Consider the following 15033-nt stretch of genomic DNA (forward strand, 5'->3'; position numbering starts at 1 on the left):
CACTATTATGTTGCAATTTGCAAATAAAAAGTTACCATATATAGAGCCCGTTTGGATTGACTTATAAGTTGCTTATAAGTTATTTTCAGTTTTTTTGAGTGTTTGGTTGGCGAGCTTAAAGTCATTTTGTGCTTAAAATAAGCTCAAAAAAATAATTGAGCCCATTTGACTTAGCTTATCTAAAGCAGCTTATAAGCTGAAAACGGCTTATAAGCCAAAAAAAATAAGTTAGACTATTCTAACTTATTTTTTTTAGCTTATAAGCTGCAAACAGCTTATAGGCATAAGCCCATCCATACATGCTCATAGTATTATATTACTAAGTGAAATTTTATATTTTATTGTATGCGGTCAATCAGTGATCCCTTTGTTCTACCGGCCTTTTTTTCCGTACCTTAGTTCTATCTCCTCCCGATTAATTATATGTTGAAAAATAAGAGGTTTCGGGTTCAAGCATTGTAATAAAAAAAAATATTGGGAGCATTGCATTAAAATGGATCCTGCAATGACGATGCGAATTTAGTTGGACTCTAATACGAATACGGATACCAAGGAGCCATTTGGACATGGTCTGAAACCATGGTTTGAAATCATATTTGAACATGTAATTTGGATATCTTAAATTGTGTTTAATCTTATAGACATAAAAACCCACAAGTTGTGAAAACTATCAAAATATTCTCAATTTTTGTATAATCTTACCAAATGAGCAAGTCATTGTTCATAACAAAATTAATACGTTATTAGAAGGCCTTCTAAAAAATACAATATCAATTGATCAAACTTAAGTTCAATAAAAACGAAAATTTAACATGAATAGTAATATAACTACTCTTTAATATAATTCTCTCACATGATAGATATAAATAAAGGTGGGTGGAAATTAATAAGGCTGGTAAATGACTGATGAGAGTAATTGTTAAAAATATTTACTAATTTATGAATCTTTTTTTTATAAAATATAAAATTGTGAGTCAAGTTTTATATTTAAATTTTTTAAAATCATAATTTGAAACTATGAAATGGAATGTACGTCAAAACGCTGATTTTATTTCAAATTGCATGTCCAAACGCCTAGCAAATAAGAAAAAAAAACATATGTTGAAAAGAAACAAAGGAATATGCCAATTCAAAGACAAACCACAAAAATTGAAAAAAAAAGAAGAGAGAGAAATCGTTTTAACGGCCAAGGAGATTTCTAGAACCTGCCATTTGTCCAAAGGGTGCTGACCCATTTCCACCTTCCAATTAATTACACGTGGACGTCCATGATCACAATTTTCCCTCCCATTTGCAATAAATAATGTCGGCCACATCACCTTCTCTCTCTATATGTATATACACTTTTCACTGTACCTCAAATTTTCCATTTCTCAACGAAACAGATCAGTCATCATCACACAGCACACACAAAAAAGCTTTAAGTCTTTCGGTATACATAATATATGGTGTCTGTATATCCAACACAACCACCCGGTCAAGATATCCACTACATGGGGGATCCGATGAAAACGGGTCTGATGGGTTTGCATTCGGGTACTAATGGAGCGGGTATACATGGGAATACGGGTTTAGTGGTACCCGATGATCATAACAAGAAGACAAGGAAGCCATATACAATTACAAAGTCTAGAGAGAGTTGGACTGAGCCAGAGCATGACAAGTTTCTTGAAGCTCTTCAACTGTTAGTTTATCTCCTTTTTACTTGTTTGTGTTTGGATAATACTTGTTCTTGGTGTTGTTGATAAAGTTGAGCAGGACTAGCTAGGTAAAAATGGAAGCTTTGCACTTTTTTTTGGGTTATACATTGTGTTTGACTGTTTGTTGATGAAATGATGTCCAGGCAGTTTGTGCATCTACTACAATCCAACGACAGATGAAACGGAATTTTCGATTTTTTGCTTTAATTTGAATGGTCTCCCATTGTGCATACCAGCTTAATTGATCTTCTTAGTTGATGAGCACAAGCCTGAGAATTTTTAATTTTAGGAATTCATTATTGTAGAGTGGGAAACGGATTATTCGTCATTCTAATTGAAGGACTTATGCAAGTATCATTATCTCTGTAATTGGGAGGTGTAACGGGCTGGAGTCTAGAATTTTCATTCGAGTCTTAACACTGTTTTGATGCTTCTATTCAAAGAATTGGGATCCTCAGATATACAGTACTGCTCTCGATAATTTAGGAAAAAGTATAAAATCGACAATTTTTTTTTTAAATCACTATCTTTTCTTTATTCTTTTCGGAATTAAAGTAAATAAACAACAACAACTACAACGCCTCAATATCAAGCAGGTCGGGGCTTAACTGGTTACAGGAATTTTGTAACCATCTTCTGACCAGCTTCAGTGGATGGAGAAGTAGGAACCAGGAAGCAAAAACCCAAAGAAGCGAGGTGCTGAACTATTGATTAATGTCCTTCAAAGAAAAGAGCGTATTGTATTCCTTGCATGAAGAGTTTGAATTCATTGCCCATTTTTTATAAAGCTCGCTCTCCCAAATTGTCATTGATGGTACGTGCTTATTAAAATCAAAGTTACATAGTAGAGTCAAGCAGAAACGCTGCTACAGAGATGAACATAATGTTCTGAAATGGGGGACACGACTCCAATATGCGTGCACGACATTATAAATGCAAAGTCTAGTCATGGTGCACTGACTTTGAGTAGGCTCTCAAAGCCTACCTACTATGAAAAAGAAAAGCAAAATTAGTCTATACTCGTTGAAACAATCTGTTGGCCAAGCTTCAATGGAGGGAAAAGTGGGAGCTGAGAAGAAAAGTTCCTCATATGTTATTGTCATTGGTGTTATGCAACAACAACAACATACCCGGAGTAATCCTACAGGTGGGGTCTGGGGAGGGTAGAGTGTACGCAGACCTTACCCCTACCTCGTAGAGATAGTGTCGTTGGTGTTATGAAGTTACTAAAATTAAACCTTGATATCAGATGTAAGGAAGAGTATTTCAACTGATTATTCTGTCGTAGACTATATTCAATTTTGCTAGTTTTTAACATAATTTGAACAAGTTAATAAGAAATCGGCGCTGGGATAGTTTTCAAAGTCTAGTTCTAGGATCATGGAATAGTATCATTCTGAAATCTCAGTTCGATAGTCTTTGAGAATGCATATCCTAAAAAAATTGTGCCTATTGTTCTTTCAGCTTTGACCGTGATTGGAAAAAGATTGAAGCATTTGTTGGGTCGAAGACTGTTATCCAGGTAAATTGTTAAGCTGCTGGTTTTTCTTTGTGTATTTATTTATTCTTTTTTTGTGGACTGAGAGAATTCTGATAGCTGATGTTTTCTGCAAAAAAGAAAGAAAGTTTAACTCAAGTAACTGGCTAAAATTTACCTTCAGATTGAGAGAATCGTTTGATTCCTAAGAGAAGTAGATCCTAGTTGTGCAACTTTTACTTTTCTAGAACTGACTGTGTTCTACTTAATTATGCAGTTGATGATTTAGGGTAGATTGTGCTTTTCCTTTCATCCCCTTACCTTTTCAATATGTATCAACGGTAAGCACAAAGAAATGTGGACATAAGAAACAAAAAAACTACAAAGAAAAGTAAGGATGGGAGAGGGCTGCAAGGATGGAGTGGGTGGTAGTCAGAGTGGTATATAAAACAACGAAAGCAAGTAAAATCTAGGTATGAAAATGTTGTGAAGGAAGATACAAAATTTTGTATCTTTGGCGGTACTTTTTCTTGGATACTGAGTGGAGCCACCTTGGAGAGTTCCATTTTTGAATAATTTTTTTATATAATCAGTCAGGGTGTCACACATAGTTTTTTGTTCTTCGATTTCTGTTACATCTGTTGTTTCTTGTACTTAGGTTTTCAAATTTTTTGGCTGTTGTTACTGTTTCTTTCTTTCAGAATGCCATGTTATGTTTTCCGTTTATTTGTCATGGTTTCTTCACTTCCGTATTTTCTGGGTCCAATACTGCTTTGAAATGCTTTCTTTTTCTTTATTTGAGCCAAGGGTCTACCAGAAACCCATTTGTGGGACTATACTGGGTATGTTGTTGTTGTTGTTGAGGGTCTATCAGAAACAACCTCTCTATCTCCACGAGGTAGGGGTAAGGTCTGCGTACACACTACCCTTCCCAGATCCCACTTGTGGGATTACACTGGGTTTGTTGTTGTTGTAGTCATGGTGTCCCAGAATGCGATATTAATATCTTTCACGTGGACACAGATAGAATATCATATTTCTTCATCTCCTACCTCTCTGCTTAACACTTTAACTACTGAGGCGCAGGAATAGGAAGTTTTATGTGGGAACGTCCGATAAATTTCTAATATGTCAATAAAGATTTTTATTCGCCCAAAATATATACTTTTTATATGTATGTGTGTCTAGACATACATATAAGCAAGTTTCTTATCACTGTTCGAGAAAATATTCTCAATTTGTTATTCTTTCTTGCTCATTGGCATTTGACATGATACTTGTGTTCGAGTCTGCTTTAGTTAAGAGAACCATCAAAGTATTTGTTCGATAAAATATTCTCAATTTGTTATTCTTTCTTGCTTATTGGCATTTGACATGATACTTGTGTTCGAGTCTGCTTTAGTTAAGAGAATCACCAAAGTATTTGTTCCTTATCTTTTGTTTATCTTATGCTGGCACAAGACAATCTGCTTAGAAGTGTGCTTAGTTAAAAAGCTTGCCATTTACTATAACTTATTACACATTTACAAAAGCCCTTGATAGTATATACAACATGTAATTACTGAGGAGCAATACTTTCACATTATGCTTTATGTTTTGATATGTGTCAATATACTAAAGAGCAAGCTATACAGATACGGAGCCATGCACAGAAATACTTTCTGAAGGTCCAGAAGAGTGGAGCAAGTGAGCATGTACCTCCCCCACGCCCAAAGAGAAAGGCAGCTCATCCTTATCCACAAAAAGCTCCTAAAAAGGGTAGGGACAATGTCATCATCTGTTTTATTTTTTACAAGATACTGGACGGAAACTAATTGTAGCTTGCGTTGTTGCATATGCCTGCAACAGTTATGTCCCAAATTGGCAGCATCCAATTTCAACCTCCAGGAGTTTTGCCTGAACCAGGATTTGGTATCGGGCCTGATTCTTTATCAGTGCCTGGAAATACGATTAACTTTTCTCCCTGGACTTACGACAATGTGCCTGCTATCAGCACGACACAGATGAGAAAAGGTACGTGTCTGCTGATTAAGGAGATATATTTATCTGAAAAGCGTTTTTCAAGGAAAACTACAATTTGAATTTTGTTATTATCAGATGATGCACAATTATCCAGTGGAGGAGTCATGCGAAATTGCAGCAGCAGTAGTAATGAGAGCATGCCTAGGATTTGTATGACTAAAGAGGGCAATGACCAAAAGGAGCGCGGGAAGCAAATGAAAGGTGAGCATTCTCCTTGGGTTAAAGATTCTCATTCTTGTTGCTCAGGATGCGCCGGTGACCTGGCCCAGTGTAAGCTGATGAAATATTTGTGCACTTTGGCAGCCTGTGTAGGCCTCTAGCTGACTTCTTGTTGTAAAATAATGTACGACTTAGGTCATATCAAAATATAAATCTATACGGAACATGCATAGGCTTATTAAAGAAATTGTCAGTTTGTGATAGCGCCCACTAACATGATGTGAAATGTTCAGTAGAACTGTATGTTATAGCAAAAGCAACCTCTTCTGCCCCTGTTGGTTTTAGTAATCATTTTCCCTTCTAACCTGAGTAGTGTATGGCATTCAGAGCTAAACTGAGTCTTAGTCAATTAGTGGGTTATTAAGATGGACTGGTGAATGCGTGTAGAGATGTTGAAGTAGTTGTTTTCGGAACGATGCTTGTTTCAGTCATTATTTAGAGCTACTTACTGGTGGAAAAAGATTATCTGACCAACTAGGGCAGAAGTCCGAGGCACTTTGTAGGATGCACATTCAGAGGAAAGAACGTTTATTGGAAAACTGAAGTGCAACCTGAAATGTTACAAAAAAAAAAAAAAAAAAAGTTACAAAAAATGTTGTCTTCAAAAACAAAACAAAAAATGCGATCAGGTTGTTACTTCTGGTGCATTTAGTAATTAAAGAAAACATAGTTGAAAATGCTGGGGATCACATTATTGTGTTCAGAATGTCTCCTAGAAGTTGCCAAAGATAGATGTTTGAATGTCTATTACACAGTCGAGTATTCTGGTTGGCAAATGCAATTTATGAAAAAAGGTACCTAGACATGCATGCTCTGATGATTTGCAGTTTGTACCAAAAAATACAAGTTATCATCAGTCTGTAAGCTATTTACTTTGTCATCTGTTAAGCACTTATAAAATCTAAAAAAAATCTTTATTAGCTTCTATATGGTGTCTTTTCGTTATATGCTGTTATAGAGGTATCATCATCGTGCTATCTTTCTAGTTCCTTTTCCCATGTTTTCCTACTCTTTCATATGCATGATACCAACTTTCATTGTTAAAAGAGAGACCAAGTTGACTTCCCTACGGGTCTGTTCTTGATATGCTGGCTGTACTAAGGTATCATAATCATGCTATTTTTAAGTTTCCTTTTCCCATCTCTTCCTACTTTTAACTTTTCATTGTTAAAAGAGACACAAAGTTGCTATGCCTCTCTTTTTCCTCGACTCAGCGGCCAGCGCTGCCTCTTTCCGGGGAAGTCCTTTATATTCTAGCTTTCTCATGCTGTGCCTTGTAGGTAACTCTAGGACTAGACGTGATTTTAGCACCTATGATCTTAGCTTGAATCTACCTGATCAGATAGCACATTAAAGCTGGTGACATTATGAAGAACCTGATACATTCCATGCTGATTTTTGTGGTAGTTTAGAGACAGCTTAGCTCTATGAGAATCTCCAGTGAACTTATCAGAGTAATCAGACAGAATATGTTGAACCAACATCCAACAAGATTTTTCTGTAGTGTTCTCAGTAACATTTCTTTTACGAAATGGTGGTATTTATGCAAAAGAATTGTTTATGGGTTCAAAATCAGGTACAAGCAGGGAAACGGAGAAGAAAGTGGAAAGTATTAGGATCTAGGGGGAGCCCGGGAGATATTCCCGGTAAAGAGGGTTACTAGGACGAGATTGAGAAAATGAATTATCAGTTATCACATGACATTTGTATTGTGCATTGCACATGATCACTGTACTTTACGCAGCTGTAGGTACACTTACAAAATCTAAGAGTAGGTGGGTAGCATTCACGAGTAAAGGAAGCAAATTTGAGTATCTTTGATGCTTTTATTTGTTCTATATGACGTGTAAGCAGATGAAAAAAAGGCTACATTCTGTTTTCCTTATGCCCCCTTCATTTTATCCTCATTTAGTTCATGTAACTAAAAGGATATGTTGCAGTACCAAGGAAGAGATTACCGCTACTTCTCTGTTTGCAGTTATTTTATCTGCACCAAGCTATATTGATTTGTTCTCCTTTGCTTTGTCAATTGCAGTTATGCCAGACTTTTCTCAAGTTTACAGCTTCATTGGCAGTGTCTTTGACCCAAGTACGAGGGACCACTTACAGAGGCTAAAAAACATGGACCCCATAGACATTCAGACGGTATGTTGGAATAAATTTAGCGCACACATATATTGATGTTAGTTCCAGTTTGCATTTCACGTGATGTAAACTTGTGAACAAAGAGAGGTGTAGAGACACTTATATTGCTTCTTTGACTGCCATGGTGATAGAGAACTTGAATGGTTAGTTCTATAGGTTAACAGGTGAAACGTGTGACGCGGGGCAGGTTAAACAACGATGAGATACTACTCAAAATTTTGAAAATGGGACTTTTTATTTAAAGAATTGAGTCAGGGGGTTTAGATGTGCGTATTAGACATTACTATTGGCCAACAAATGAATGTTTCCGACTAGTATTAGATCCTTGGCCCTCATGTGCTTCATACTGGTGGGAGTGTAAAAACCTATCAAATTTTAGTTCAACATTGCACAAACTTGAAGAGAGAAAAAAAAAAAGTATCCTCATCTATTTCTACTTTCGACATGCATGTTCTGGAACAAAAAGAATTCAACAGTTATGTAAGGCAATAATTGCATGCTTTTTAGGCTGCTAAAGTTCGGAAATTTGTGCTTAGGTATACAACTTGGCATGCTCAATTTTGTGAGTACCTAAGCGCCTCCCTTAGTGTTAGTAGAGTCGGTATCTGAGGTGTCAGAATTAGCCCTTTTACAGCTTCTTTAGATTTGACATTTAAACAGTCACAGTGTACTACTGACATGATCATTTTAAACTTTTCTTTTGGGGGTCTTCTTTTTTTTCGCTTTCCCTTCCTTTCTTATGGTGGCTAGGCCTCATAGCATGTTTGGTAGGCTGATAGGAATTGAGACTTTCAATGGTCCGGTCTTCTTTGCTCGTGATTGGTTAGGCTCCTTTCTATGTTCTTTTTGATATACACTAAACTGAAAGTCTTGTTTTAAACCATGACTCAATTCCTTAAATAAAAAGTCCATTTTCAAAGTTCCTTTTTCTTACCCTAGAGCAGGCAAACAGATGTCTTACCCTAGATTCCCTTTTCAGATTGGTAAATCTTATCCTGTCCTATCATTAATTGCTACTCAGCCTGCAAATTAGACAACAGGAATTTCTCTCTCTTTTCATCTGCAAATTGTAAGTAAAGCTTTGGTTCCTGGAGTATTAGATTCTTCAGATTATGGGGGGTTTACTTCCTTTAATCAGACCTCAGTTATCCATCACTGCATGCTGCATGTTGACATGTCAGTCTATGAATTGCTTCATCTCACTTGACTGAAAAATATTATTTTGTTGGTTTACAGACACTGATGTTGATGAAGAATCTATCCTTCAATTTATCGAGCCCTGAATTCGAGGATCATGTAAGTCTCAATCTGTCAATTACATCTTATCTCAATTAGTAAAGGCCTATCTGATGTGATCTAATTAGAACCTCAACGAGTCTTAAATGGTGATAGAGTTGGAAGAGTTACACTTGGTCTTTTTGGGAGGGATTATTTTTCTGTTTTATTATGGTTTCTGATACTTGTTAAGTCTTATATTCTTTGTAGTATCTTCTTGTATCCGTGATTGCAATACTTTGTAGTGTTAAGAAACCAAGTCCAACTCTACAAAAGTTCTCTCTTAGGGATCCTCATAAGCTGACTTGGACGAGAGCTCAGGTTCAGTGTCTACCTTGCTGGGATCACAACGTAGACGTAAATAAGCGTTCTCAAATTGTTTAGTTGGAAGTTACACTAACGGTCAATTTGGATTTACTATACGAGCACTAAATATCTTTCCTTGATACATCTCATTTTTTCACTCTTCGCGCAACTAGCCGCATGCCATCCTTTCGGCAGCTCTCTCTGTATTCACAACCGAGGACCCTTTGTTTGCAATGACAACTTTTGGTTATCATAGCATGCTCACAAATTTATCTTCTTCTACATTTTACCATTCTTTTGTTTGGCCAACGGCATCACATCTTCTTATCACCCTATATATAAACTTACTTTGGTTTAGTTTCTGTTCTGAAAGGTCTATGGTGTACTTATAAAGCAAGTTTTGAGTTTGAAAATGAGTTTTGGGAAACATTTGTGTTAAATTTTTCTGAGAGAAGTTGCATCTCTGGATAGTTTTTGGCTTGTGAAGAACATCTTGGTTCAGCTTCCCTAAATATCTGTTTTTAAAATAAGCTGCTCAATTTTTGTTTAAATCAGATTCTTTCTAAAACAGAGTGGTCCACGTGAAAGCTCTACGAATACGAGAAGCTTCACGTAATAGAAAAGAAAATATCATTTATAAATGGTAGCGATTCGTGTTGGTGTTGCAAATCTCTATCCTTCTGTTGAGATTTAATGTTCTTTTCTCTTTCTTCTTGAAGTGGGAAGTTTTTTCAGCTCAAAAACTACTTTTAGTGTGTTGTTTTTAATCAAGTTCAAAAGATAATAATAGTGGTGGCCTGGTGGTAATTGGCTTGAGCCTTGGGGTGCTCCCTTTCAAGGTCTCAAGTTCGAAACCCACTGGGTGCAAACAATTTCTGAGGGCCATCGGACTGGGGTAAAACCCTGAATTACCCGTGGTGCACTTGCGGGAAACTCCTTGCCGAGGGCCCGTGCACCCCCGGGATTAGTCGGGGCTCAAAGAGACCCGGACACCCGGTGCTTAATCAAAAAAAAAAGATAATAATAGTGGTGGTAGATACAAATTGACGAAGTCTTTGTAGATGCGTGAGATGAATAATTACGCGTGGTGTCTCCAGAATGTTTTCTGAAATTGCTTTTCAGAAGTTGTGGTTGGGTAATTTGGCTGAAGTTGTATGAGGTGAGAACTTGTTCTATATGAGAGGCCAGCTATTAGTAAGTGGAGGCAAGAAGTGGAAAGAGTCTATAAAGACGAGCATGATTAATTGAGGTTTGAATTTGACATGGGTTGTGCTTGCTCGGACTCTCCAAAAATGATGCCGCACCCGTGTCGGATCCTTCAAAAATGCACTACTTTTGGAGGATCCGACACGCACCCGTGTCCTTTGAAGAATCCGAGTAACTTAGGTTGTGCTCAGCGTTTAGCGATCTTCGTTTTCTCTCTTCTTTAAGCAAATTCAACTAATGGATGTTGAGAGAGAGTGTAATTTAACATGAATTGGGATCTGGAGTTCCATTTCTTGTGAATCTCAACAACCTTCGGCCTATTTCAAGATCCTGTATCTTTCTACTAGGATAAACATTGCATAACATGAAAGCTAATTTAGTCATTTATCCATTATTATCCATTGCTTATCTTATTCGTTTTCTCATGCTGGGTGCAGAAGAGGTTGCTTTCATCATATGGTCTAGGCACTGAAACGGATAAAATGGACCTTCCTATAAAAACTGATTTCAGAGAGAATGCAATCCAAGCTGTATAGGAAGCTGGAGGAAGGTTCAGATGATCCATAGAGCTGGTGGAGACGACGGTAAAAAGAGAAAACTGGTAATGAAAAGATGCGCGGCTTGTGCATCTTAGTATGTTCATATGCTTTACACTGGCAAGGTGCTCGTAGTGTTGCCATCTCCATTCTGTATATACTTTTGGGAGAGCAATGCGTGAGTAGTGTATGCTCTGAGAGGTTTTATGTACTCGTGGAGAGCAGATCGTGTAGGGCTTGTGCTGTACTATAGGTTAGATCATGCAGTGCTTGTGTTGTATTGTGGAGGGTTGTGCCCTCATGGGTTTTGTCCTAAAAACGTGTAATAGGTCAAGACACTTTGTAGCAGTGTGTTTGGCATACTGTTTGACATGTTGAGAAGAAACGAAACGAACTTTTGTGGTTTTGAGTAAATGGATCAGTGATCTGAATGATAAAAATTGTGAAGGTGGAAAGGAAGCAGAAGGCTTAAAAGCGTTATAATGGTTCGGCATAGAGCAAACATATCCAAGTTAATATTGTAATTTGTTAGATATAAATGCGTCTTTGTTTTGCGACCATTCACTCTCTTTTGCTTGTAAGAATTGAGGATATTACAGTCATAATTGGACAAAGTAATACTTGCAGCAGTCTAACTTGCTAAACTCATTTGTATTTTAACGAGGAAATGAAGACTATTGACTTGAGAGTACATACCATGATGTATAGTTTATTCTGAAGCACACTTGTGCCTCTGCTGGGGAATGTAGTGGCAGGGAAAAGGATGGATCGACTTTAATCTCTTTAAAGAAAAATTGTCGTCAATAAAACGAATATAAAATGGATTAGGGCCTAAACATTTGAAGAACAGGGGGAAAGGGTCATGGGAAACGGGAGGGCAAATGTTGGTCTGATGTTAGTCTGCTTAAAGATTGAGGAAAAAAGAAAAACGAAAGACGTTATTCTCACTTGCCAAATTTCCATTCCAATCGGGCAGTTGTTGCTAGGAAAAAATACTACGTAGCATTGAAGCGTGTGATCTAATGGTTTAACGAGGTGGAAGAAGAATCATAAAGTCTTGTCTTATCGCATATCACGTAGTCTCATGCTTAAATTTCAGCTGTGGCAAAAAAATACTAGATGACTTCTTTCACTTGTTTAAACTTCGGTAAATTTACTCCGAACTCGTACTGGTGGGAGGTAACACCTTTCAATAGAAGAGTCAAGTTGTGCGCAAGATGGTAAAAAATCACATTCATCTTAGGCCATTTCATCATGGTAATATGACCGAGTTTGTGTTGACAACAAACCCAGTGTAGCTAACATGGTGTAAGCCCCTCAATCCTTCACCATGAAATAACTGAACAAATTGGGCTGCGTACGCATAAATCTGCGTCCCAAACTTTAAGTTCAGCCAAACAAATAGCAGGAAATTAATCAGTACATTTTTCAACTATCTGATCAAACTGGAAAATCTCCTTTAGAGAACACTTTCTTGAACAACGAAACATCACATTCACGAATTTGTTTTCTTTTTTTGTTTTCCATTGGCATAGTACACCAGCAAAAACGATACCACAATTGCTCAGAAAGCTTCCTTTTTCTTTTTTTGAGGTAAAGTAACTACAATTGCTCAGAAACTTCTTCTTTTTTTTGAGGTAAAGGTAAACTACAATTGCTCAGAAACTTCTTCTTTCTTTTTTTTGAGGTAAAGGTAACTACAATTGCTCAGAAACTTTTTCCTTTTTTTTGAGGTAAAAGTAACTACAATTGCTCAGAAACTTCACTTTGTAATCGTATCTTTCACCACTAAAAACTGCATCAATGGGGAGCTAATCAAACACTAATATCTCGACCCCTCTAAAGAGCAAAAAAGAATAAAAGAACTACTTGCTATCCAAGTGACTTCTTCTATATCAGTGACGTATGAAAGTTAAAAGAATTCACTAATGTACCTAAGTATATTCAGTTCAAGGCTAAACCTGTATTATGGCAATCCAAGATCTTCATCCTTTGAACTCGAAATAATCCCATTTATTCTATCAACCACTTTCTTCTTCATCTCCATCAATGCAACATTCAACTCCTCTACCTCCTCCATACTCATATCTTTAAGTTGCACCTCAAACGACCGCGTCTCTTCATCATCCTTTGTCTCAATGGCTGCATCTTTTCCTTTCTTCACCGTCTCTTCATCAACATCCGCTGCAGACGTGGCAGCAATATAACGGTTCACAACGTCGTCAACTGAAGGATGGCCGAATGCAAAGATGTTGCCAGCCAAAGAAAACGTGATCACAGCTGCTTGAGCATCACATCTTTTGGTCAACTCCTTGGCTTTCTTAAAAAGACCTTGTCTACGTTTTGTAAAAGTGGTATGCCTTTTAGCTTTATCCTCTATTCTCTTGATTTCAACCTTTGTACGTACCATCGTTGCAAATAGTAACCTGCAATATTGAAAGGGTTTAAATCTAGGGTTTAACTTTAAAGGTTACGTAGTAACTACGTGTAAACTTGAACCCCTTGATATTCTGAATCTACCGGCCTAAATTGGTTACAATTGTTCTGGTACACACTGGTCCAAGAATGGTAGGGTTCTTGAATATTTAACCTCTTTTTTTCTTTATGAAATCAAACTTGCATATGCCAGAACTATATAGAAAGCTACTACTACTAGAGACCACAATTTTTATAAAGTTAAAAGCAATTTTAAAAGAATCATAGACAGAAACTAGTATTAGAAACCTGATGATACAAGTCAAATGGATACACAAATTATTAAGACGAAAGTAAAATCAAGAAAGAGAGAGAGAATGACCAATGTGGCTTGCTATTCAACAAGGAGAACTTTGCTTTGCCGCCAAAGTAACAGACGCGCCCTTTTTGTTGATGCTAGAGGAGGCAGGGGATGAGGGTAATGTCTATTTATAGGGTTAATTCATTTAGTAGGCGTTTGGCAGATTTCAAATATTTTTCAAGTTTGTTAGTAGGCGTTTCCCCACAAAAATCAGATATTTTTCACTTTATATGGAATTTTGAAGTAGGAGTTGAAGATGGAGTTGCTTTTGGTTATAGTTTTTATAAATAATACTATTTGGTTGTTTGAATGTGTTGAAAGTGAAAAATGTGAAGAAAAGATTTCCGGAAAAAAATGAAAAATTCTCATGGCCAAACGGGTTTAGAATTTATGAAGCTGGAATTGAAGATAGAGTTGTGTTTGGTTATACTTTTTGCATAGGATAAAAAGGTTAATACTATGTGTCGCTTCATTTGTTTTGTATCTTGATTGTTTTTGCTGTCTTATTTTTCTTGCAATCCTGCATTGACTACGTTTCTTTCGAGCCGAGAGTTAAGATTTGCGTACATCCTATCCTTCTCGGACTCCACTTATGAGATTACAGTGGGTATATTGCCGTTTGTATAAAAGAGAACACTTCTTGTTGAAATTTACGAAGTTGGTTTTGTTTTGAAAAACAGGTTTGGAGCCTTTTTTTCAAGTTGGATTTTGAATTTTTTAACCAAACACTAATTTTGAAATAAAGTAAAGATTATTCTGAATAAATAAATAATCTTCATGGTCAAACGGCTTTTAAATAATACTGCAATACGATTAGCATATCAAGAAAGCAAGTACATCACATTTTTCAACTTATTTATTTGTTTCAAAAACTCACTAGTTGTTCTTTCGCACTGTGTGTTACTGTTAGTGTTATACTGGAAATAGGAGTTGAATAGGATCCACCACTTAAGAATGTGATTATTGCACTAGATATTATACTCTTGGGTAATTAGTTGTATTTGCGAAACCAGGAAAGTAAATCCTTTTCACATCCAGCCCACACCACAAAGTCTATTTTATTTTAAGTCTCAAATAGGAAAACAGGAATCCACATAGCGGCATGAGTGAGTTCAAGTAGGATTTTTCTTATGCATTACAAACGAGTTGAAACTTGTAGGTAACAACACTTGAGATATTAGATGTAAGCCCCTCATAGACCAGCTAGTTTGGTAAATTGCACCGTCCTCCTTTCGCTTTCTTTCGTAGTATTTTTCTTGCAACAACCATGTACATTCAAGAAACTCGAGTATTATATGCACTTGGAAACCAGAAAGCTTCTTTAGCACCATCGATGTCCATTTTGCTACTCTGCCTCCATATCTGAGATAG

At 36.7% G+C, this 15033-nt stretch overlaps 2 protein-coding genes across 2 annotated transcripts; one reads left to right on the forward strand and one right to left on the reverse strand.

Moving 5' to 3' along the window:
* The first annotated feature begins 1325 nt into the window (after positions 1-1325).
* Positions 1326-11345, forward strand: LOC132645537 (protein REVEILLE 6-like). The gene is made up of 8 exons (XM_060362557.1): positions 1326-1684; positions 3165-3222; positions 4812-4935; positions 5026-5190; positions 5275-5400; positions 7454-7563; positions 8800-8859; positions 10788-11345. Exons 1-8 carry the CDS (start codon positions 1446-1448, stop codon positions 10884-10886), a joined length of 981 nt encoding a protein of 326 aa, XP_060218540.1. The 5' UTR covers positions 1326-1445; the 3' UTR covers positions 10887-11345.
* Positions 11346-12540: 1195 nt separating this feature from the next.
* Positions 12541-14183, reverse strand: LOC132599985 (MADS-box transcription factor 47-like). Its single transcript, XM_060313126.1, has 2 exons — positions 13684-14183; positions 12541-13312 (listed from the first exon to the last, which is right to left on the reverse strand). Exon 2 carries the CDS (start codon positions 13294-13296, stop codon positions 12853-12855), a length of 444 nt encoding a protein of 147 aa, XP_060169109.1. The 5' UTR covers positions 13297-13312; positions 13684-14183; the 3' UTR covers positions 12541-12852.
* Between the last annotated feature and the right edge of the window lie 850 nt (positions 14184-15033).

Source organism: Lycium barbarum, chromosome 6, assembly GCF_019175385.1.
Source record: "Lycium barbarum isolate Lr01 chromosome 6, ASM1917538v2, whole genome shotgun sequence".
NCBI classification, from domain to species: domain Eukaryota; kingdom Viridiplantae; phylum Streptophyta; class Magnoliopsida; order Solanales; family Solanaceae; genus Lycium; species Lycium barbarum.